Source organism: Poecilia reticulata, linkage group LG11 (genome assembly GCF_000633615.1).
Source record: "Poecilia reticulata strain Guanapo linkage group LG11, Guppy_female_1.0+MT, whole genome shotgun sequence".
In the NCBI taxonomy this organism is placed as follows: Eukaryota; Metazoa; Chordata; class Actinopteri; order Cyprinodontiformes; family Poeciliidae; genus Poecilia; species Poecilia reticulata.
Genome location: NC_024341.1, coordinates 3557850 through 3584288, shown reverse-complemented (window position 1 = coordinate 3584288; position 26439 = coordinate 3557850). Strand labels below are relative to the sequence as shown.

General features: G+C 40.0%; 1 protein-coding gene across 1 annotated transcript in view; it reads right to left on the bottom strand.

Moving 5' to 3' along the window:
* The window catches only part of fam135b (family with sequence similarity 135 member B), a 55493-nt gene that overhangs the window by 7233 nt on the left and 21821 nt on the right, over positions 1-26439 (bottom strand). The window contains exons 4-18 of the mRNA XM_008421353.2: positions 24463-24602; positions 22593-22663; positions 22277-22450; positions 20657-20783; positions 13506-13665; positions 12162-12211; positions 10617-10772; positions 9317-9390; positions 9082-9236; positions 7158-9006; positions 5006-5172; positions 4821-4912; positions 4623-4720; positions 2120-2271; positions 48-158 (exon numbers count right to left, since the gene is read on the bottom strand). Of these exons, the coding sequence (XP_008419575.1) occupies positions 48-158; positions 2120-2271; positions 4623-4720; positions 4821-4912; positions 5006-5172; positions 7158-9006; positions 9082-9236; positions 9317-9390; positions 10617-10772; positions 12162-12211; positions 13506-13665; positions 20657-20783; positions 22277-22450; positions 22593-22663; positions 24463-24602 (3576 nt within the window). The remainder of the gene's footprint in view (positions 1-47; positions 159-2119; positions 2272-4622; positions 4721-4820; positions 4913-5005; positions 5173-7157; positions 9007-9081; positions 9237-9316; positions 9391-10616; positions 10773-12161; positions 12212-13505; positions 13666-20656; positions 20784-22276; positions 22451-22592; positions 22664-24462; positions 24603-26439) is intronic.

Genomic DNA, 26439 nt, shown 5'->3' with positions numbered 1-26439 from the left:
GGCAGTAAAGCGGGGCCGTTGGCTCGCTGCCTTTGTTCACGCCGTACCTGGTTTCTGACTCAGGAGGTAGAGGAAGGTTTTCCGTGGATCGACATGATCTCTGAAGGTGAGCTGCAGCAAGGATCCCGACTTCTTCAGCTTCTGCATTAACCACAGACCTAAGAAACACACACACACACACGCACACACACACAATCAAACACATGCAGAAAAAAAGTTGGGGAAAAATCATTTTGCAATTTAAGAAATGATAAAATGTCAAACTTATGCAATATCTAGGCATTTCCATTTTGTGCATACATGAGTATGATTGACAGTGCTAAGACCCTTCCCCTGGCTCTGATTGGTTGTTTCTGACCACAGGTTGGAGGCTGAGGATCTCAGTTTTTTTTTTTACAGATTACATGTTTCGTGATGATGGTACTGTCAGAACATAGTGACAGTTTTAGTAGCAAATATGTAATATAATAAATAAATCATTTTTAGAAAAGTTGCCTGCTACAGCTTTAAGAAAAGGAGCATTGGTATGTGTAATGTATCAATACATATATCATTGGTACATTGATATTTTCCCATTGGTACCAATGGTACCGGGAAAGAAAAGTTTTTCTTTTTCCTGGAACAGATTCAATTCAGTTAAATGTGAACCAAATTTATTCAGAAACTTGGAAAAGCCAAAAATGGTTTGTATACAAGCACTAGAGCTATCGGGTCTGGAAAATATGCACTTTTAAATGTGATTCTATTGCTAAAAATTGAGATGTTTCCATTATCCCATACTGTTCAAACTGTTGTTTCTTCCAGTAAACCAAATCTCTACCGTTCTCTCACCAGTTTAACAAACATGTCAGGTTTAAACATGTGAGCAGTTAGAGTTCACCCAACTGGATAAATACTATCAATACTGCGTCCAATCAGGCCAAAGCAATTATGGTATTACCATGACGATTCCAATACCATCCTTTTATTGTGACAATGAATGAACTTACGAAACCTTGTATGTTTTTGTTGTTTTTTAACCGTATTAGTCAAAAACAATGCATGTGATACATTTTGTCCATATGGACCAGTCTGACTGAGAAGAAGACAAACAGGTGATCTCATGAAGACAAAGTGTTTTTCCAACCATCAGTCGATCATTAATGAAGGAACATCTTGTAATGGATTTAGTTTGTTCTGCTGTAAACAGGTGGTCACATAAAAGGTTAGTACACATAAAATATCAACTACACCATTAAGCAGATTTAAGTGCTTTTTCAAAACATCTTGGTTCAGCGCTCTCTGCAGATAAGTTAGACTCGCACCCACTTTTCAAGGTCCAGCTATACATCCAAGTCATCAAAAACATGACTTCCTGTGAAAAAAAACCCATTTTAGATTGGTCTTAGAGTCGAGAAAGCAATCGATCAGAAAACCAGAGTTCATCCATGGCTGGTCGAGGCAAAAGTTAACTTGGAAAACTCCAAAAAGCCTCCCAAGAGTGAAATTTTCTGATCTTAGGTGGATTTTTTTGGTTTCTTTATGATGCCACATAAGGAGGAGTTTCTGTTCGAGATGTTGCCTCAGGTGAACCTGTTTAACTCACATGACGTGAATTTTAATGAACACAGAAGCTGACATTAAACATCTGGACGATTTTAAGCTGATTAAAGTGTATGTCAACTTCTGAATTTGAAAAAAAAAATTATATAAAAACTTTTTTTTTTTTTTACCGGTAATATATTGTGGCATTTAGCAAACAAATGTAACTTTGATCATCTGAACTTACCAATTGGTAAATATTCTGGTCTTAGCAACCTTGAAATAAGAGAAAACTTAAGTAACTTATTGTCAAGATATAGGCGCTCGTCATAAGTCAATATTCCCTTTAATATTGTCAAAAAAGTGGTATATTATTCAATTTATAAAATAAAGAGAATGCCTTGTTGTAAGTACAATAATCTGTGAGTGGAATTAGTATTTATCAATATTAAGAAATTATTTACTGAAAACAAAGTATGTCTTTCTAAAACGTTACTTATAAGTTGGTTTTGTCTTATTACAAGTGCACTAAGGTGTTTTCAAAAGAATCTAGACCAAAAATACTTAGTAAGATTATGTGTTTAAGCAGGGAACTGACCTGTGCTGACCAAGGCGCTGTTGTTGTACAGCGTTCCCAGGTGTGGGCCGGACAGAGAGAGGAAGGTGTGCAGCCTGGGCAGGTAGCAGCGGAAGCGAGGCCTGGTCAGCACCGACCGGATGATGACGTTCCCCAGGGAGTGGCCGATGAAGCTGCAAGGAAAAGTTGCTTGGTCAAAAGTTTACTCAAGTTTTGAAGTACTGAAGTACTTACTTTTGAAATACTTAAGTATTCAAAAGTGTAACTGAAACCACCTGAAGTGCTCACACATAGAACCTCTCTAAAAAAGCTCTACACCACCGGTGAAAACTTCAGCATAGAAATGCTATAAGAAAAGGTAGCTATTTTTATTATTCAAGAAAAGAAAAAAAAACATTGCCTGAAAAAAAGATACAGGAGAGATGTGTTTACCTCCACATAAACAGCAACACTGGTAACTAAAAGTAGCATGTGGCCAATTGCATTTCAGTAAAAAACAAAAGAAAGCGGACAATAAAGCTCTGCTACGACAATTGTAGATAGAAAAAAATGGAGTAAATTTTCTCCTGAAAGTTAGGAAATCTTTAGATTAATTTCTTAATCTCTGGAGAAAAAACTCTGAAATCTCCTTTTTTTTTTATTTCCTCCTCCATCTATCTAGTGGCCCCTGGTATGCTGAGCCAAAAGGAACGAGTAACAAAAGCTTCCTAGAAACCTGAAATTACAGTATTCATCTGTGACATGTAGCGGAGGGAAAGTCAGGTTCCCCTAAAAATGAATACTCCAGTAAAGATACTCAAAAAATAGGTACTCTAGCACCCAGGTAAACCGTCCACCACTGCCTCAGCGGCGTCATAGGATTTATTTTCCTCAGCTCACTTTTACGCGTCGGTTTTTCACGTTTAGCCGCAGCGCTGGAAAATAAATCCCCCGACGGCGCTGACCCGCGACACCGCTCCAGGAGCTCCACACATCAGCAACTGGTAACGCAGAACATTCTCAAAGCGACTGACAACTTAACCGTGCTCAGCCAGAGGACATGCGAGCTAACAGCAGCGGGAAGCGTTAGCTTCATCAAGCTGCTTCTGTCGCTTAGTTTAATTACTGTAATGCTGCGGCTCAGCCCGCCATCCCTCATCAAGACGCTCTCTCTCTCTCTCTCTCTCTCTCTCTCTCTGTCTCTCTGTGTCTCATCTGTCTCCCTGCTAACTGAACACAGAGGTATGACGTTGAAAGAAGCAGATGCTGTTGAGGCAGTCCGCTGCTTTTTGGCTTTGATGCTCGCTCTCAGGAGAATATGCCACAATGAAGGAGAGTTGGAGAAACTTAGGTGGAAACTCGCAACAAAGAAACAAATTGGCACATTGGGGGCAATTAAGTGAGAAGATGAATAGCTTAATTTGATTAGAGCTCGGCAGCAGCATGCTGCATAGAGGAACGCGGCCTATCACGTGAAAGTCAGAGGCTTATTGGCAACGTATGATAAGAGCTTGTCATCCGTTTTCTGTCATTTACTCATGCCGTGTCAATACATTATCATAAATTCAACAATTCTGTTCGTTTTAAGGTCTTGTTGAGAGTCAAAGTAAGGACTCTGCTGCCATCTGCTGGCCAAACTGTGTGCTGCTGTGGGCTGGTTAAGCTGCTATCAAGGGAATTTGTTAGTAATGTGGTTTACAGATGCAGCCCTATGTGGTTGAGTGAAGGGGAAATAATAAATGGTTGTTTTACTTTACCAATAAAAATCTGAATAATGCTCTTAAATCTTTACTCTAAAATCCAGTTCAACCAACTACATCCAGAGTCACCTAAAGACAGTTTTCTCTAGCAGTTGAAGTGGAGTTGTTCAGAGTTAATACGAAGTGAGAGCCAGCCTAATACGGGGGACAAAAAACATATTTCTCATCCTATCTAGATGACTGAGCAAGGGATGTGAAAGAAGGTAGACTCCACTGCAAAAACACAAAACCTTACCAAGTATTTTTGGTTCAGTTTCTAGTGAAAATCTCTTAGGACACTTGAAATAAGAGACTTGAAAAAAGTGCTAGTTCTATTGTCAGATTATTTCACTTATAACAAGACATTTTTCCAGTCTTATAAAAGAAATTGTCTACCAATGGAACTAGTACTTTTTCATCTATATTAAGAAATTACTGACTGATTAATCAATAATTGTGGATGATGATGATGATGATGCTCTCCCATATCAGTTAGTCTTAAAACGAGTCTGATAAAGCCTCTGCCTGTAGACACTTTGCTCTATTACAGCTTTATGAATGTCATGACATGCTAACAGTTCAATATCCACTTAGCATAAACAATATTTCAAAGTAACATGTCCAGGATGGCACTACAAGTTTTTGGCAAAAAGTGCTAATCCACCTCATTTGCTTTTGCTGCCCCTTAGAAATAGAAGGTGGTGACTCTACCACTGAAAAATGAACCTTTTTCAGTTTTTTAATTGTAAAAAAGTATTTAAAAACCAAATAAAAGACATAATGTTGCAATAGCTTAAGCCACTGACCTTATCCTGCCAATAGTGAGATTGTACAGCTGGATGTGCTGAATGATCTCGTCCAGGAGTCGGTCCGTCATGGTGTCGAAATCTGCAAACGTGTCGGCCTGTGGCGAAAGACACGGCAGAATAAACCGATCTGCAAATTGGCTTGAGAAGCTTTCACGTGCGACATCTGCTTTGCTTCCCTCATCGTCTAAAACGCACCTGATTCCGTTCAGACATCAGGAAGTCGAGCCTGGATCCCGGCAGGCCCAGTTCAATGAACGTCTTGACCAGTCGGAGGTCCGCACTGTTGCCTGCGGGGAAAGAAATTCAGCTCAGGGTCTTGAAGAAGGCTGTCTGCTAGTGAGGTACATGTTCTCAGAAAATTTAGGAGAAATATGTCTCACCGTCAAGACCGTGGACACACACCACGAGATGTATCCCGTCTTCAAACTCCTCGTCGTCCTCCTCAGGAGGGAAGTAGGGCAGATCTGACGCCAGGAGAGGAAGGTCACTGTACAAGCTAGCCTGGAACTTCAACTCTTTCAGAAGCTCCTCTTTGGCTTTGAAGAAACTGGAGAAAAGGGAGATGGCATTTGGTAGGAGGGCATGATTTCATTTATATTAAGGGTGTTTGAAAATATTATTTCAAGGATGTTAAAATCTTGTTTTTTTGGGGGGGGAGGTTATGTGCAGCAATTTCAACTTTTTACGCAAGACAAAAGGAAAGCTTAAAGAAACCGCAATGTTTTGAAAAAGGTCCTGCAAAATCAGTAAAATTAGGCTGCAATGATCATAAAAAGCCATCATGATATCCTGGAGGGACTGATTATTTCTATTCTCTAAGCAAATTTTAAAAAAAGTGACCTATCTAAACTACTTGAATTTAAGTTTGAAAAGAGGAAGGAACAAGTTCTGACATGAAACCATTGGTTACTAGAGCTGATCAAAACCAAGCCTTGTTTTCAGCATCTCTGTTTATTCTAACATTGAGCAGAAGGAGCTGTAGACTGTGAAAGCCCAGCTTTCAAATAATGATTGGAGACTAAATGAAGACAGGGACTCACCAAACCTAAAAAACTGACATAAGATGGTGTTTGGAGGAAACGTTTTTTTAAACTTTCTCTCAACCTGCGAGAGAGAACCGCTCTAAATTTTGCTACTGAACTGGCAGCACAATTGTATTTCCCACTTTTAAGCAAAGCAAAGCTTCTAAGCAAAATTCTCACACTCACAAGTAAGCTCCTTGAAGTTTGGCCCTGTCATCCCGCCAGGTTACAGACTTTAGCCACGCAGGAGTCAAAACAAATCCGATTGCGCTTACTAAACTCCTCGCTAATCATGGAGGATTTGTCTGCGCACTCTTTGATGTGATTTTATACACTCGGAAGGCATTCCTCCCAACAACCATCTTCAAATTTGGCCTCACTTCCTTCTGTTGTGTTAGACTTTCCAGGTGGGCGTAACTGTCAGCTACTGTAAGCGGATGCCAGCCTCCTTCTGCTGCAGATCTTATGAATTCAGTTCTGGTCTTTGAAGTCAGACATTCTGAATTTCCTTTTGGACAACATCTAATTTGCAATACAATGAGAGAAACACCAGCCAAAACAATACCTAGTAGAAAAACCAATGGTCAGTGCAATTACAGCTTTACATGTCTTTTTTGGTGTATGTCTACATTTAAATTGCACATTCAGAGTCATTTTTGTCTATTGTTCGTTGCAAAATAGCTCATGTGGTTCATCCTCGTCACTCCACAGATTGTAAATAGACATAAATATTACTTTAAAAATTGTTCATGGCTGGCTTTATAGTAAGTGAATTAATTTCCAGTCTGACACATGATGTTTCAACTAAGGCAGGTTGTAATATTCTGACCATTAACAGTGAAAACTTCAGTATAAACTGTTCAGCTTCCATCACAAATTGCAAAAAAAAAGAAAAGAAGCTGATAATGAATTGATAAGGTTTGTAACATCCAATTGGTTAAAATGATGTATGGAATATAATATGAAATTAAGGGTTAAAGTATGTCAGGTTTAAAGAACATCAAATAATCTGGCATTGATATGACACATTTGTACAGATGAAAGATTTGTTTCTTTTTAGATTCTAATGTAAATCTTGTGTTTAAATTAGAAAATGTGTAGATTTGTTATGCTGATATACATATTTTGCTTGGGATTTTGTACTTTATAGGAATAAAGCAGATACTATGCTGATCTAGTCTTTACACAGTTCAGAGAGTTATCTACAGACAACACATTTATATAAAAAATAGAAATAGATTTTTGTTTTTTTAATTTGTAAACTAATTAAACAGCAATACAAGATTTATTCTAGATAAAAAATAAGAATACCTGCAAAACGCCCACCAAGTTTAAAAAGGCTTAATGTGGGTAAAGGTTTGAACATTGTATTGTTTTGCAGCTACCTAAATAAAACAACTCTGACTATCATGTTGTTCTACATCTGCTCTTTTGGGAAGAAGCTTTGCCACTGTCATGAAATAAAAACAGGGAATTCAAATTTCTAACATTGTCAGAGATGAAAACTCACTTCAGCATCCGCTCATTGGTCTCCTCATCCATGGCCAAGGGGCTGAGCGAAGATGAGGAGATGATCCCAAAGGAGCCCAGAGGCTGATGGGTAATAGGCGAGGAAGCCTGGCGAGCAGATATACCGCTGACGGAGGGGGAGTCTCTAAGGACGGATGAAAACGGCAGACAAGTCGGGGCGCAGGACACAGACATGTTCACCACCTCCACCATCTTTTTATTCACAAAGGCCAGCCCAGAGTTAGGAATTTTTGAGGCCTTGGTCTGGCTTTCCAAAGGGTCTTTGTCACTCGTTGATGCGCCGCTCAGGTTAGGGGGCGACGTTATTTCCATGGCCCTCAGCCCTGTGAGGTCACTGGGCCTGACGGCGGTCCTGTTGGTGAGATCGTTGGACTGTAAGCGTTTCAGGGGCATCTGTGGGGGATCCAGATATCTGTCCTCGATGCCTCTCTGCTCACTCTGGTGGAAACTCTGGCAATCATCTCCGCAGCTACTGCTGCCCTGCTCTGCTGCACTTTTGCACACACATGGTTTGCTTCCACATCTACAGGGCGCTACTTCCGATTCGAGGAGATGCACATCTTCCACTGAAGCGCTCTCTCCATTCATGTGTGTTTGACGGTTCTTTTCATCCCCCCGGTTGCCACTTGCTGGTACGAAAAGCCTCTCTATGGAGTTTTGAGAAAGTAACACATCAGACGCGCCACTTAAGTCCAACTTTCTTCCACAGGTCTCTGACAGATCCTGCTGAGAGTTTGAATTTTCTGAGCCCACGCTCCTACCAATGTGGTCAGTATTTAGGCTTAGCTGAGACAACTCAGATTGTTCTGAATCCATGTTCAAAATGCACAAATCCTGCTGACACACTGAGCTTGTCCTGTCTTTTTCCAAACCGATTAAAATGTGATCTTCCTCCGCATCTTCCGGGCTGCTTATTTGCGGCGCAGAGACAGACTTAGTCAGTTTGCTGAGTTTCCTTTGTTGCTGGTCCTCCTCGTAGGGCAGGGAGCTGATCGAGGTGAGAGAGGCCTGTATGCCTCCACTTGGAAGGCTGCCGTTGCTCTCCATTCGTAGGCCTTCCAGACAGCTGCGATGGACTGGGTGGTCCAATACGATTTGTTTCGGGATCTCCCGCTCACTAGAGAAATCTAGAGACGGTCGTCCCCGAAGCGCGACTTCCACGGGCCACGCCACCGAGCTAGGCTCGCTCTCGATACCCGAGTCTGAGATTACGGATGACGAGCGCTTCATGATCTTTGAGCTTACCAAGCCTCCACGATGAGTCATTTCTTTCCTTAGGTCTCCGGGGAACGGAGGCAAAGCGGGACTCACGCTGTTGGAGGGAACATCTTCACTGTCGTCATCCATGGAGTGATTTAAAGGCATAGCGACATCACTGTCCTCTTCAGTGTTTTCTTGCTCATTGGTTGTGCTAAGGTTGTTACCATCACAAGATACAGAGAAGTTTTCTCTTCCATTGAGAACAGGAGACTCTTTACCACTGTTGGTACAATCAGAGGAAAGAACAAGAGCTCCCTCTCCAGAAGATGGATCTGTAGGAAAGGGTTCATCATCAATGCCATGACTTTCTGCTGGTTCCTTCAACTTCTGATCGTCAACCATGGAATCTTCTGAATCGTTTTCAGTCTGGATGATGCTCTGGGTATCTGTTACATCATTTTGCCTTTGATCCGCTTTGACTGGGACATGCACGGGAGTGTCCATGCATTCTTCACTATCCAAGGAATGCCGGGATAATGCTGGTGATTTGGCTTCCAGGCTGCTATGAAGAATCTGTTTGGCGGAGAATTCTTTGGTGGTTTCAAGTATTGGCACATGCGATACCGTTTCTGGGAGAACAAGCAAAGTGCAGTTATGAGAGAATCAGCAGCAAGGCTGGTGTACGTCTGTAGAGCTTTTGCTACCTGTCAGCAGAGACTCTGCATATCTGTCCTCAAAGATGATGGGCAGACTGTTCCAGTCTCCATCGATGTCCAGGCACTCGACGGGCAAAGGAGGCATTTTGGTCAAGTAGTCAGAGCTCCGCACTTCTGCAGCTATCTGGCCATGTCTGTTGATTCTAAATAAGGAGGAATAATACTGTAAATTCAACACTTTTCAACTAAAATGAAGTAACTTTCTAAAAGGACAGAGACTCACAGCTCTTCCTGAAACGTCAAACAGATCTCTTTTGGGTGTTCGGTGAAGAAATATGCCTCTGAGAACCTTCTCACCTGACATTTCCAAACACATGGAAAAAAAAAAAGAAAAAAAGAAGAAACATTTTCACCTCAGTCAGACTCCGGTTTACCGTAATTAGCACAAGAGCTGGTAAAAATAGAAAGCTGAGTAAAATTCAAGCCCTGACAGCCTGTGCAGCGGAGCAAATCAACACTTTCTCTAATTAGAAATGCGTCAACCCGAACAATAAGTGAGCATGACATGCAGATCACCGGGAACACAGATTCTTGTGTATTTCCTCCGACAGTAATTAGAAAATAAGTGTTAATTGAAACCTTACCTCTCCCAGAGAGAAGAGGCATGACAGTGTTCTTTCTCAGGGTAATTTAATAGAGAGGAAACCGTGTTCATTATTTTCAGTTAAATGAGACAAAACACTGCAGCAAAATCAAGCCCTGAGAGCTGCGCTACAGTGAAGAGCATACAGCGTTCATATTATGCAGACCAGCTATCGGATAGAAATGACTCTGGAAACCAAATTAGCCTGCTCACATGGGCTTATGCTCCTGGGCACCAGCTGGTTTTCCACTTCCACAGAAAGAGCAGTAGTTTGTCCTTTACTACTGCAACCAAGAGCTTTCTGTTACATCAGGCTTTCAAGAACAACTCCTGCTTTTTATTTTACATTACATCTCACTATATTATTGTAGCATGGAGTTGTTTCTGTGACCGAGTAATGCCTTGGTTTTGGTCAAGAATTCAAACCTGTTTCATTTTCCGTTAAATCAATCCTTAAGTCCCGTTAAACGAGAACTAACCTGGGAGTTGAATTTTACTGTAGAGTAGCGCTCTCCCTGCCCCACCTGTTGCTGTACACTGCCATCATTTCCCATAACTATACCCTTATCACACTGCTGGATATGTAGCTTTCATTTACACCTTTCACCAATGAATCTGTCAATTATTCTGATTAATCAGATTTTTAAAAATGCCATATTCTACATATTTTTTATTTAACCACTTAAGCATTTTATACAATATTAGAAATAGTTGACGACCATTTCAATAATGGATTAATCACGACTTAATACAATTAATCGTTTCAGCCGTAATATTGCAACACATTTCACACAGTAGCATACACAATTTGGCATCCAGATTACCCAGGGTGGATCGTTTTTACTTTGTCAAATGGGAACTGCATCTGACACTCCATGTATACCAAACAAATTCAATAAATTAGAATATTATTGACTATTTCTCTTTGCTTGAGACTCACCCTAAGTGTGTGATGTTCCTGGGCCAGATAGGACAGGATGTAGGGGTTGAGCACAGCTGTTTCCAGGAAACGGCTCCACAGCGCAGCCAGCTGGGAGCAGAGCTGGCTCACGTCCCTGCTGATCTGCTCAGCTACCTTCTCATGGCCTTCCTGCAGCTGAGAAACGCACATTCAGCTACTGAGAAACGGAATGAGCAGGGAGTTCACAGGCAGCACAGCTTGAACCACTCCATTTCAAGAGCTCACACCTACCACCGCTGTACTTCCTTCAATAAAACTTGCTAAAGACATTGTGTTGTTTCAGAAGTCTGTAGTTGGGTCAAAGAGATCATGATGTAAATCAAAGCACTTTATGTTCTTCAGAGCATGAAGTGGATTCAAGAAACATCTTTAAAGTCAAAGTCCTGTGGCTTTAAGTGTATATATGGTGCACCATATTACTGTAAAAATATTTCAAGTCTAGATACAAGCTTAAAAATGTGCAAAATTTCCCCTCAGGTTGAATGTTTTCAATATTTCCCATTAGCCACTTGAATTTCAGAATGACGTGCATCTTTCACAAGATGGCCACTGTTTACAAGTTTTAAACCAATTATTTTCATAAAATGTTACCCATTTTCAAGACTTGAATGAACACATATGTTTTGTTTTCATATGTCACATCATATGTTTTCAACTTTGGACTTCCCCTTTATACAACAAAGAAATAATATGAATCAAAATCAGAGACTGAGGCCTTTGCTGTTTGCGGGTCTCAAACCAACTGGAGGGAAATGAAGATGTGACAGACTGAGTGACGGTCGTCATTGATTAACATTAGAATCCATAAATCTTTCATGTGTTCAGCGGGTTAGCGTTAGCACCTGCTAATTTTTTTAAGGTGTTAACGGTTTAGAGTTAATTTCTGCTCATTTTTGATTATGTGCTTAGAGGTTTAGCGCTAGCGAGGCTAAGACTAGTGGTTAATGAACCTAACTTTTTGGTTAGCCGTCCATCTGGCAATGAATATATTCTCCAATATATTTATTAGAGAATAAATATATTGAAGAAAATTTAAAAATGGCCATGGTGGCCATTTTGAAAAATATCTGCCAGAAAAAGGATACAATGATCAAGAAAATTTGTATGATTTCTATGGTTCAAATATGTAAGCTATGATTTGATAGTAAACACAATCTAATTGGCAATTTCAGAGTAAAAATACATGTTTCATGACGGCCATTTTTTGCTATCAAAAGTATCCAACTGTGATACATACTGGCAGTTTCACTGTAAAAAAATTTTATTATTATTTTTCAGTGGCTGATTTTGTTTGGTTGTTGTTTAAAAAATAACAAAAAATCACCTGTGCCCAGTTAGGTTGTTGATTCGTGTGTAAAAAATTTTGCTGAAATAATCAATCATCTGCCACACTATTATACCAAAACCTAAATGAAAACCAGAGGGTTGATGCTATTCATAATAAGGTGACTTACACTTGCAAATACTGTCAAAATTAAAGAAGTCTGAAAATGTAAATGTATTTTTTTTTCTTCACAAACTTACCTGTAACTCTATGGAGAGCTGGTTTAGAATTTCCTCTACAGGCAGCAACTCTGTGGAGGAGAAGATATTTGCACAGCTTAGTGCACAGATCATTTGTCTGTGTACCAATAAGTCAGACAGATTTACTTGACATTTCTCCATAGAAAGGGATTAAGCTACTTTAATATAAGCCAAATATCTGATATTTGGCTAATATTAAACAGTCACTTTTGTTATAGCGGCTGTTTCAACATCTTAATGTCTGGTTTGTAGTTTAATAAAGTTCATTATTGTGTCATTTGAGCACAGTTTTTGTATTTTCTCCTAAAGCTTCAAACTGACGATGTTCCTGAACTATCCGAAGTGTTGAAGCAGCTGGTGAACTCTAACCACCGTCCAAAACCGATGACCCACATTAAGTGGTCGTAAATCATATGGTATCATACAATCAAAGCATTTTTCTGATTTTAACTCCAGAGCAATACCACAAAAATGTAACGCAAGGTCAGAAAACCAAAATACTGCAAAATACAGAAAACATATTCAACATTTACTTCCACTTTTGTTTCATTACAGACACCACAAACTCAAGATCTTTGCTCTTCATTTATTATTATGCAACAATTTCTGAAATACACTGCAAAAAAAGGTTTTGGTAAATTTGAATATAACTAAAAACAAATATAATTTACTGTGACAACACAACAAATATGTTAAACATTTACTTTAAGGGGGCAGTATTATGTAAAATTGACTTTTTTGAGCTTTGCATCATGTTATAATGTTATTACCTCATCAAAAACAAACCTGGAGTGTTGCTTCGATTCTTTCATGCATGTTTGAGGAATCTACTCTAGGGAGATCCCATGGCAACCACTCAGCTATTCAAAACAGCTGGGTGGACCTAGTACTGCCTTCGATGCAGTGCTAGGTTTCCAGTTTCCTAGCTTTTGCTTCACAGAGCAGCCCTCCCCCTGTCAGCTCCTTCAGACTAGCCAGCTGTAATTAGCAACAGCTGATGGATCTGAGCATCTTCTGAGCTCATTACAGGAGCTACTGCTCAGTGCAACGCTGGTAAAAACATTAACTGGTTAATAGAGGAGCCATGTTGTGATGATTTCCTGAAGGCAGCATTTCAGAAGTTTCTTAAAGAGACAGAGGCCCAACTTCAGGGTGTTAACTTTGTAAAGTAAAACTTCTTTTCAGTTATATTTGACATATGTAGCATTTTCATAACAACTGCAGGTAACGTAGTTACTTGATTGTGCTATTAAATAGCACCACGTGCCTGGAAAACACATAATACTGCCCCTTTAAAAGAAAGCAACAAAACTGGGTAAGCTCTGATTATAGTCAAAGCATCACCTGACTCCAGTGGAACCAGCTGCAGCTGCGGGATCTCCTGCCTCAGCGAGCTGCAGTAGGCGTACAGCCCTCTGTGCGCGGCCAGCAGGAGGCGACAGAGCCTGCGGTGCCACGTATGAGCTCTCTGCAGGCAGTTTTCACTGGGCACATAAAAGCTTCCCTGCGGATACGAAGCACAGCACAGAAAATGTGAGCCGCTGCGCGTTCAGCATTCAGCTCTTAACGACGGACACGTTCACAGCTTTACAAGCTCCACTGCAGCGACCTGCTGCCAGCAGTTACAACCATCCTGTTTTCAGCACCAAGCGCAGTCACATTCATTGTTTGGAGCACAAATGGAAACAAATGGACCGTAAACACACGGTGTGTGGTAAAAGCAGATCGATACATTTCAGTAGCACGTCTCCTCAGAGAGTTCTCTTTATTGCTTTTAAAAGGTTGCCGGCATTACAAGTCACCGCTTGTTTAAGGGAAGAGGAATAATAGTAGAGAGTACAGCTGGTAAAAAGAAAAAAAACGATTATATTTTTAAAATAATATTAACTAAAACTGAGAAATTTGTTTATAACGAGAGAAATCCAAAGATTTCTCCCAAGATTTTCTGTTTGAGCTGTAGTGTAGACTTTTTTCCACCAGATGGCGATCTAACAGAGCAATAAAACTGCTTTGTGCCTCACCAGAGGAATTTACTGCATGTATTGACTATCAATGAGTTTTGATACATCAGAGCCTGAAGGGCAAAATTGGTTTATTATTTTTTTACATTTTACTTGCAGCCCCACTAACTTTCATACTTTATTTTACAAACACAAAATTTTATGAATGTCACTGAGGTTTAATGTGTCTGACCCTTCAGCAGCTCCTTATCCTCTTAGAGTCTCCATAAGTACACCATAGTAGCAAAGGGTCTTTTTATTTTATTTTTTTATACATATTTACACCTAAAAATAACAGCATATGTCTGCATTCTGTCCCTTTAACTCTATAATTCTTAAATAATTTCAACTGAAACCAAGGTCAGTGATCACCTAACAGGTAACTAGAGTCAACATGCATATAATGTAAACTCAGAATAACTTCCACCAGGTCTGTGAAGGCCTCAGAGAAAGAGACAGAGGTGGCAAGTAACAAAGTGAAAGTACTTAAGTAGATAGTCAGGTATCTGTACTTTACTTGGGTATTTATTTTTCTGACAAATTTTTACTTATTCTCCTTATATTTCAAGAGAAATGTCTGCACTTACTACTCCTTATAATCTCGGAAGTGCCTCGTTATTTCCATGATGTAAACAACATAACGTAAAAGTTGAAGCAAAAGAGGAAAAATATACCAGCGTGGACAGAAAGCATTTTGCATCATTGAAAGTGAAAGTTATTTACTTTTGATTTTGTACTTACGTGCATTTAAAAACCCGTATTTTGTTTTACCTTTACTTTAAAAAATTTAGTATAATCTGTACTTCTACCAGAATTTTTTTTATACAAGTACAGTATCTGTACTTTTGCTTAAGTAGAGAATGTGAATACTTTTGACCCCTTTGGTTAGACAACATTGGTGAACAAACATCATCCACTCTCTTCCTGAAGGCCAAGGAACAGAGTGGGCAAGAGTTTTAGCAGAGTTAGGTTATAAAACAACCTGAACTTTAAACACAGCTACATTCATCATCAGAAAAGGGAAAGTGTATTGAACAGTTGTAAACCTACTGAGGCATGACTGTCCACTGAATCTGACTGGTCAAGTAAGGAGAGCAATAATCAGAGAAGCAGCCAAGAGGCCAATGGATACAGAATCCATATTCTGCATTCATAAATCATGTGGACACAGGAGTTTGATGACCTCGCTCTTTACTATCAGGAGTTCTTGAATCGTTATTAAAGGTGACCTTCACAGCATAGCAGTAGGTAATTTGGGGTAATGTAGAACTGATGCAGAGACCAAAGCTTGGAGAAGATATATTAAAGTGTTTGTGTTGAATTCTACAAATCTGACCTCTATGGGAGAGTCAGGTCAATGCTCAAGCAAAGCCATAAGGAGTCTTGTTTGCTCTTCGCCATAAACCATGTAGCAGACACAACAAAAATGTGTGAGTTGAGATAAAAGCTGAACTTCTGGAACTACATGCAAAACATTTTGTGTGGTCGAAACCTAACAATGATCAGATCATCTAAAAAAAACAAATATGGTTTTATTTATGTGGAACATTTCAGCAACAAGGCAGTTCAAAGTGCTTTACATGACAAAAACATAATAAACAAACACAAAGCATTACACTATAGTGTCAAAATAAAGAGAAGTAAACAAAAAAATGTAATCCAGACTAAAATTTGTTTCAGTTATTATCAACTCTGAACAAAGTGTTTTTAGCTTTGATTTAAAGGAACTTAGTGTTTCAGCGGTTTTGTAGCTTTTTTCTGGAGGTTTGTTCCTGATTAGCAGAGAAGAAAAATTAAATGCTGCTTTCCCAAGTTTGGTTGTGATTCTGTGGATGCAGAAAAGACTAGAAGATTTGAGTGGTCTGGAAGTTTGACAAAGCATCATCCATCTTCTCTTCAATGTAGGGTCGGGTAGCAGCCTAAGCAGAGAAACCCAGGCTCCGGAAATGTAGTTTCTCTGATTGAAGACTCAGTGTGTCCTGGGTTTGGACATTTGAGTGTCCTCCAGGTGGGACATGTCCAGAACACCTCACCAGGGAGGCATCCAGGAGAAGTCATAACAAGATGCCACCTACTGAGATTCTAACCTAATTCTACGGGAGAACCCAGACACACTGAGGAGGAGTCTCATCTCGGCTGCTTGTGTCTGTGATATCACTCTTTCAGTCAGTACCGAGAACTCATGACCATAGATGAGTCTAAGAACGTAGACAACACAGCTTGAAGAAAACCTGTGCAACACTTAAGACTGGAGCAGAAGTTAACCTTTCATGTTGGAAGAAGTTGGTCTGGTCTAGTTCTGGTCTCATTCTGGCCAACATGCATAACACTAATTGAGGAGGCAAAAACAAACCACACTGTCCATAAAGTGAGACATGGTCATGCTGTTACTGCCCTCCAACCACTTTGATTGCTCTAAAGGTATTTTACAGAGTTTAATGCGCAAGTGTTTCAGTGTCCAGAGGTGAAAAACTGATAGTCACCAAAAGAGTTGCATTGACTGATTTGAATACAAATCAGCACCAAACTTCACTTTAACTTCAGTTTCTCTTTTGATTATTCCACTTATGAGCCACTTCATGGCAAAAACACAAACTCTTAAAAAGAACTTTTGGTCTAGTTTCCAGTGTAAATATCTTGGTACTCTTGAAATAAGACAAACAAATCTACAACTTATTTTAGAAAGATGTAGTAGTTTGTTTTAAGCCAATAATTCATTAATATTGATGAAAAAGTACCAGTTCCCCACTGGCAGAGCATTTGACTTATAACAAAACATTTTTCTCATTTTATAAGAGAAATAATCTGCCAATGGAATGAGTACTGTTTCATCAATGTTAAGGAGTTATTTGTTTAAAACAAGCTCCTATATCTTGCTGACACGTTACTTGTAAGTTAATTTTGTCTTATTTCAAGTCTGCTAAGATATCTGACTGGAAACTAGACCAAAAATACTTCAGATTTAATGTTTTTGCAGTGAATTTGTGTAGATCTATCCAGGGACGCTGCCTGACAAAACATTTGTTTGGGCCCCCCACACAGCTGCTGTTACAATTTTTTTGAGTTTATTTGACCCATAAAAAGCATCACAATTTTAAAGTCTTGCATCTGATTGCTTTCTTTGGTTCAATACTGATAATTAGCACAATATTTACTGCTCATGAATTTAACATCCAACAGTCCACGTCCAGTATGCAAGTAGGTTGCTTAATTTTTTTTTCTATTAGTTTTAGATACTGAAATGTCTCCCCCATGAGCAACAGTCAAAAGCCATGTGCAAAATATACATGAAGCAATCCAGACTTCTCAAAAATGCTATTTAGTTGCATTTTATTCAAGCTGCAGTACATAACTTTAATAAAAAATATGTTTTCTCCATATTTGTTAAAGCTGTCACCATGTTGTGACAGTTTATGAGACAGATAATATGTGCAAACAATCAATCTCCTCCATCTCCTTCCTGAATTCCTATTACTGGTTAAAGTAATGCACCATTCTGACCAAAACAACCAATCAGAACTAGTAGGATGCTCTTAGCGCTGTCAATTCAGGAGGTCAGGAGGCACGTGGGTTATAACTGCTGCTGACTGACTCACCTGTTAAGTGGTAAAAGGTACAGGGAACAATTAAATACTGTATATCAATATGTTGGTAATTAATTTCCTTAATTCATTAAATGCTAGTGAAAAGGAGGCAAAAAGTAGTTTGTAGCTAAGCTAACTATGCTAAATGTTTGATAATCTCACACAGTCTACTCACCTCTCATGGAGAAAAACTGGGTTATAAATTACACTCTTGCCTTTTTCTTTCTCTCCCTCTCTTTTTTTTTTGAAAACCTGATTTTATAACTTTTCTTAGCAGCATAGTAACGGCCACAATCGTTCTTGTCTTCCACTCTGTGCTGCCAACAGCCACTCTGAAGCTCCAAGCAGGAATGAACAATTTAACGCAGATAGGGGGGGTGTTGAGGGCAAATACGGATGTGTATTTTTTGATCTGGAAGTGGGAACATTAAATGTTTACTGTTAAAAACAATCTTTGAAAATACAATATGATTAACTTTGTAATTGACAGGGCCACGATTTTTATTCTAATTTCTATGAACAAAAAATAAATAATTAGATTGTGGAGGGCCCCCTGTTGGTCAGGGCCCCCTGTTGGTCAGGGCCCCTAGAATTGTCATCACTTTTCCTCCACCTATATCGCGCCCCTGGATCTATCACATAAAATCTCAATAAAATGTTTCTGGTTGTTGTAACAAAGTGTAAGAAAGCTCAGTGGATTTCAATAGACCACCACCACCATAATGCAAAGACAGGAGATTGGTGTCTTCCATTTGTGAAGTTCTTCCCAAGGCCGTAATGTTTTAACAGCATCGGTGCAGCTCGGCTCTGTGACTGACAGAGGATGTACTGTAACTTGCCCCGAGCGAGTCAACTCACCGGCCCTGTCATCATACATGTGTGTGCTCTGTAATTCCAGCTGCGCATTACACCCGAACCAGGAAGGAACATCTGTATGTTTACTTTAATATTTCTTTGTAGCTTTCTAGATGCCTGCTAGGATCAGCTCGAGAATGAGAAACAAAGAAAAAAAGCTTCTTTTTTTTTCAGATGAACTAGTCATTATATTAATATCACGTCCCTTGATATTTCTGTTTTTTTATTTTATTCTTCTTAGTTTACTTTAATAATATAAATGATTATTTCAGATACAGAAATCTGCTGTTACCAAGCCCATTTGATACTTTGGTTCATGTTTTTAGCATTGTCGGTAAAAAAGAGCTGTTGAAATTCTGATGACATTATGGTTTCATTTTATTCAGCCAAAGAAATCTGAAACACATGACGGTTTCCTCCAGAAAGAGCAGGGAATAATTACAGGACAGAGCCCGTGTTAAGAGGGAAAGTGATAAAAATCGTAGCTGCGGGTTAAAGAGTTCAAAAATAAATAAAGGATGAGGGAGGAGTCAAAGTTCTGAACACATTTCACCTGCAGGTATGTGGTACGTGGCGCTTGTGAGCATAACTGGCTGCTTTGATCAAACCAAACCCCCCAGTGTGGCTTAACCAGAGCTTATTAAAGCGCCCAGCTGGAGGTGTGGGTGGGGGGTTAATAGGGTGAGGCGGGGGGCTAGCTCTGGAGCTCATTAGGATTTACAGTGCTGTGACGTCCGCATGAGAAAAAAATGCTACCTGTAGCTTTATAACTGTACTTTGGAATAATTGGAGAACATGCAACATACTGAGAAAACTACAATATGACTTCATATCTGTGCTTGTTGCATCTTCTCGTTTCTAAATTCTGCTAACAAGAGCAGAACGGCTAGAAGAGCGTTACCGTAGGAACCAGAAAGTCGTTTGATAATGTCTAATTGATCAAACTTGACGTATGCCTATATGCAATGAAAGTCAACAACTAAACAAAAAAATGGAACAAGTTTCTGTTTACACAACTACTTGTTACCTGTGACCAAGAGACGTTTTCAATTCATTAAATTGCAGCAATCTCTGCCCAGGAAAGTCCAGAGGAGGCCATACAAAGATGCCGTCCTAAAATACTCAAGTGACGAAAAGCACATGTGACTTTATATTAATGTAACAATATCAAAGTAACTTTAACCCTACACATTTAAAATTGTGTTGTGCTTTCTTGCAAAAGACAGTGAAAAGAAATTCTAATTCTTCTGTTATTTCGAAAGTCTCCAAATCCCATCGCATTAAAGTGGATGCACTGTACCAGTTACATTTTCTAATGAAAATCTAGCTGATAATGCCTCTTGACAATAGATGACAAGTGTAGTTGAATAAGGTGTTCTTTTGTCATTACTTTTGCCTTGGTAGTCTTTAATGCCATCAAAGTTTTGGCAAATGTTCCGTGTCAATGAATGAAACACCGTTACACATCCGGAGAACAACGCTGCTCCTGCCGTGTGGCTCGACAACACAATGTGTGACCAAACCTGTTATACCTAAGGTTGTTTTATCCTCATGGTGTGTGGTCTGTCCAGTTACCAACCAGGAAGTAGGTAACTGGACTGCATAACTGCTATAGATACAGCAAGTGTATAAAAATTTTAAATATTCACAGCAGACATGTGACACAGAAGCATGTCACACTACTGCATGCTCCCTGCTAATGGCTACTATCAGTTTCAGATGGCCATCCTGAAGCCTGCATGCTTAGACATGTGGGTTACTCTGACATCATGAACAGACACATTGCTGCACAATGGCAATCACTGAATCGAACTTCAGAGCCCAAGCAATAGCAGATTCAGAGGATGAAACCAGACCAGAACATGTAATCTAAATCATGATGATGCACTCAAGTCAGAAACCAAGTTCCAAAACTGTCACGTTTATGTCATTGCTAGGCGTTTTGTTTAATTCCTTTAAAAGAGACAGGCAGTGGAATACCTAGCAGACTGGGGACGACATGTTGTGTTGAGTGAGACAAAATTAGCTTTGACTTTTCTGCGAAAGGTTAACATACCTCAGAGATGACTGGCTTGCAGTAGCCAGCTCCGAACACCAGGTTCTCCACAGACACAGCAGACGGGTCGCCCACGCTCTCAGGCGAGCCTTTCCCCAGCCAGGAGCCCTTCCCCGTGCGCGCAAAGCTGGAGAGGGACGGAGAGGACACATGAATGGACCGGCAGTGAATGTGTGTGTGTGTGCGTGTGTGTGGGGGGGGGAAGTGTTTGTGTGCGTGTGTTTTGGAAGAAGCAAAAAAAGCTGCAAACATAATAATATTGTTTCTGATTAGATGAACTTCAAATTCAGTACCCTGCCATAATAGCATCTACATTTTAAGCATTTCACTTCTAAAATTGTCTTGTGTCACCATGTCTGATTACATTATCAATTCATCTATGTTTGGCACAAGACATCTGAATTTTAACTCCTTAAAACCTCCGAATGTCATTTCTGTTGAGAACTTATTAGTTGTTTATAACCGTCATATAGGAATCCTGTTTGGATTCTCAAACCCAATTTATTTGGTGTCTTTACAAAAAGTAAACTGAAACATGGCATAATTATACAATTTACAAGGTTGGCTGCCCATTACTAACTGACTGTTTGTGTCCAAAAGGAGACAGATATTGTGACCACCTGATATCACACTGCTGAGTGGTACTTTCTGTGTAGCTTTCTGTCTAGCAGCTATATCTTCAAAAACAGATGCAGTAGATGACAGGAGACTTCATCACATCAAATATACGCAGTAACCAAAATAACTGAAGCACTCAACCAAACGTGATCTGAATGTATTTGAGTGATGAGGAGTAAACAAGCAATGTAGCTGGCAGTACGGATGATCTGGTGTTCGGTTGTCAGTGGGGTGTGACGATCCTTTGAGTAAAGGGTGTGAGCAGTAGTTTGGTGAGGAATGGACTGGAATGGACTGAGACGGTTGTTGCTGGTTGGTCCACACTTGGTTAAAGCTAAGCTGAAATGAGATCACTGAAATATTAAACTTGTGAAAGATGGGGGTGGCTGGCCAAGCAACACCTTAAAACCCATAAGAACTCCTAAAATCACTGCTAGAGGTGACCTCCAGAGGATAGGTAGGTTTGTTAATGATGTTCTTTTGTATTAATTTAGAACTATGATTTGTGGTTGAACCTGGAACACCTGCTTCTTGTGTGGCGCATTGTTCCAAAAGCAGCCTTCCCTTCCTCGGAGTTAATGACACCGTACGCTGCAGTCTGGGAAGAACTATGCACTCAGACAAAGACTGACAATACAATCATCTACTATTGGTGTGGTCTCTCCTGTCTTCCTGGTTTCCTGACATTCCAACTGGTTCCAAAGTTAAACCAACCTACATGGGCAATTGTCCAAACCCAAAATGCTGCTCCCTTCAGACTCCATCAGGCAATGCAGGCTAATGCATTTTTATGAGGGAACCTCAACGCCCAGTCACCTTCACTTCCTGCTTAGACTAACTGTTGGATGCTTGGTCACATCCTCTGGTGATGGCTCCTCTGAAATAACACCTCTGTGGATATGAAATCACTTACATACCCACTGTCGGCTCAAATTGTGAGATAACTTTTTTTGCTTTGTTGTACTTTTTGTAAAATATTTGCAATTCATAATTAAACTCTACCTGATTAGCGGTTGGTGTAAGGCAACCAGTGAGGCGTGCACGGAGACAGAAATGACAGACAGGTGGAAGTAGTCAAACATGACGGGGACGTGATGGTGAAGGCCTCGCCGTGGATGGAAGTGGAGCCTCAGGGTCCGACTGCTGATCAACGGGACTGTCACTATCTCTGCCAACCTGGAGAGATTATAGATGGTAGACAGAGTAGAAGAGAACAAAAAACATGTTTAACAAAGCATTAAACTCAGTATTTAATACTTTTCTTAGCCGTCTATCACCAAAAACCACAGGTTTTAACCAAGTAAGCAGAAAAACCTACTGTTGCTCATTGTCGGTGAAGTGAAGATCCAACTTCAACTGGAAGTCCACTTCACTCAAGGCTTCCTCCAACTGCAAAACCCACAAAATAATATTCATGCATGATGTCACTGAATCATGAGAAATGATGAATAAATTATTTGTACAATAAATGCACCGTTTTTACTTAACACAAAGAAATGTGCCTTTCTGGTTGGCCAAACTTGCGTTGTCACATCAGTGGTTTTTAGTTTGAGAACGTTCAGTACAGGTAAGGACATTTATCGTTTAATGTATTATTTATTGTGATGAATTTCTTACAGAGGCTGATGTTTTCAAGCTTTTTTTTTTGTAAAAATAATGATTTTCTGCTAGTTTATAAAAACACATTTAAGATTAGAATATTACATTAGACCAATAAGAAAAAAAAAATTTAAAGCAGAAATGTGGGTTTAATAAAATATAAGTTTGATACATGCCTAAAGGTTAATATTTTCAAAATGTATCAATTTCAATTGGAATGCCTATTTTAATTCATTACTATGACTGTATTTAGAGGCGTCACAGTAAATTTACTCCTTCATAATTACATTGTGTTGGCCTAACATATAAAATGTTAAATAAAAAACAGTTTTTACAGTGAACAAACAAAAGCCTGCATCAACTATGGAAGCAGCACTACTTTAGAAAAAATAATGTTTTCTTATTTTGTATCTCAGCACAGTAAAAGTACAAATGTTTTCAGTTGTGCCTAACACCGATGTTTAGATTGATCAAGCGTACGTTCGTGTGTCAGCAGGGGAAATGAAGGGCTATTTGTGTCTGTACTCTCTGTGGCTGTGAGCAGCAGATAACCTCCGGGAGGTTAATGAGTGGGAAGCTCTGGGGGGGTCCCTTACACGTCTGTGAACCTCCACTTAAACTTCCACGTTTGATGAAATCTCCTAATATTAGAAGTATTTCAAGAGAACCAGGGAAGCTGTATCAATCATGGAAGGAAAGGGTTAATGCGCCAGCAGCGGGGGACCTAACGGATGACTAGCTCTAAGAAGCACCAAGCTGCCCTGGCTGTCACAGAAGATGGCTACCTTCTCTCAAAAGCGGGCCGGGTTCGATCCGCAAGGATGAACCCACGGTGAAAACGGAAAGGACAGCACATCAATATCTGTCCGCCAGGTTTACACAGTTGGTCATTTGAGCCGTAACGGCCATTCTGGGACACAGACAATTAACACGCATGTCAGTTAAATTCCAGGAGACAGACTGCTGAACCCGCTGATCCTCGAAGTGGGTGATGCGTCTCTTAGTAATAATAAAGGGCAGCGCTCAGTTAGACAGCAGATTAGCTTCTGTAGCCTGTAGCTTTGCTGCGGTTTCCCCCGGTATTGACTTCCTCCCTCTAATTTCATCATCATAATAATTAAAGTCAAAATATATTTGAAGGATTTTATGGTTGACAATTAATCACTATGCTAGTTGGTTCAGCTCCAACATTAAGTGTGTCATGATAATCACATTAAATATTATTGCACATCACTTTTTAAAAAAATAATCCACAAATCAGTTTGCTGATCTTAATCCAGCACAAGAACCTAAGTGGAATGTAAAAGGAAAAAAGCCTTTGTAGCTTAATAAGGAAACAGTAGAAAGCACCATTAGTGAATACCAACTGTATTTGTTTCTGTATCACAATGTTAAGCAGGAGTTCACTGAGAGCTGAAGTACATTTAATAATGACTTTTTAATGTTTTCTCAGGACCACAGGGTCCGACTGAGAAAGAAAACTACCATGTAATTGTTTTAACTGTTGTATATATTCACCATTTTAAATTCTAATTTAACTGGAAAATTAAGTAGTTTCTGTACAGATAGTGTCATCCAGTGTGACTCACCCTTTCTCCATCCAGTAGTAGGTGGACTTTGAAGATCATGCAGTCGTTGACAGCAATCTCCTCGTTTCTGTAGAGGATCTGAAATATTCGGCTGAAGACGCTGCCGTCGTACACCCCCATGGAGCTGAAGCTGCACTCTCCTGGTGTAGGACACAACCAAACGGGACAACAATTAGCAGCTTACTGCTGCTGGATGATCGCTAGATCACTCAAGGGCAGCTGTCAGTGTGCACAGTTCACATTTTACATATTGGAGATGTACCGATCAGGCCTGTTACAACTAACTAGTTGTAAAAAAGATGGCAGAATATTTCACTTATAATCTTCCAGTGTTTATTGAAAGGTGATTTTGTACAAAAATACTGTTGAAATGATGTCTCCCTTTTCCTTTTGATTTAAAGTGGAAGTATTATGTGTTTTCCAGGCCCATGGTGCCATTTTATAGAACAATCGTGTCACTATGGTATTATCAGGTGTTCTAAAAAATGCTGTATAATAAGTCTTAAAATAAATATGACTTTGCAATTTAATGCCTTGAAATTGGAAAACCTTCTGGGACATTCTGGAAGGCAGACATTTGACACGCATGTCAATTAAAGCATATCAATTCCAGGAGGCAGATCGCTGAATCTGGTTGAAATTGGGCCTCTGTCTCTTTAAGAAACTCCTGCTCCTTCTGAAACTCCGCCTTCAGGAACAACATTTCTCCTCTACTAACCCTTTAACAATGTTTTTACCAGCGTTGCACTGTGCAGTAGCTCCTATATTGAGCTCAGCTGGTGCTCAGATTCACCAGGTGTTTGCTAATTGCTGCTGGCTAGTCTGAAGGAGCTGAAAGGGGGACGGCTGCTCTGTGAGGCAGAAACTTGTAAACAGCAGTTCTGAGGAGGAGCTTTGTCCTTGAAGGTGGAGCTAGGTCCACCAAGTCGCTTTGTCATGGAGATTAAAGGATTTCTCAAACATGCATGAAAAAAAATCAAAGCAGCACTCCAGGTATGTTTTTGATAAGGGAACTACATTATAACAAACCATCCCTTTAAACTGATCTTATATTAAACATTTCTGGTAACAGTGTTGCTGTTTGTATCTTTTCCTTCTCAACTCCACGACGCTGTCGCTTTACCTGCAGCATTAAGCAGCCCGAGTCAGGAGCAGCGCTACATGTCAAAGACTCTGTGGTCGTGTCAAAACTGAGAATTCAGCTCTGTCACCGCAATGGAGATTTTCTGAAATGTCTTCTTTTTTCAGAATCTATGACTCATTTTTTCCCCGAAGTGCTTCTTCTGTGCACTTGATGAAATTCTTTTCATTAATGCACTAAATGTTAATCTCACATATTCCATTCTCTTAGGGGTGAGTGAGTCTTGATCTACATTATCTGCTGAGGAAAAAAGCTGATTTTCTCTTGCTACAAGAGAACATGGAGGACCTTAGCACAAAGACGAAGTGGAAAAATTACACCTTAATGTGTGAAAAAAATCTAAATTTACAGCACACTGCTAGACCAAACTAGACCAAAAAAAATATTTTGTAATATTTTGTGTTTTTGCAGTGTAATTCCTCGATAACCCGACGAATTGGACTCCTGCAGACATGCGGTGGCAGAAAACCTCCACCAGAGAGAGGACGCTGGAACGCATTAGGCAGCACTTGACAGGCCTGATGGGGGTCACGATGTGGGCTTCCATGAGGCTGAGTGGTAGGATTACGCAAGCGGCGGCCATGTTGGGCCGACAGATGGCCTGATTCTGAAACCAACGGGTAAGCCAGGGCACCCACACACACTCGGTGGAGTCTTTGATCATCCGAAGCGCAGCGAGGGTCGACGCATCGTGTGCCAAGAGTGACAGGAAGCCGTGACATCTGTGGACGTGTTCCAGAGACAGGGATCACAATCCTACTGTCAAAATAAGTGCATAGGCTCGCTGTCGGATGCTCCATCAGTCGTCCGATAACGCCGCTGCTGCTCCACCCGTG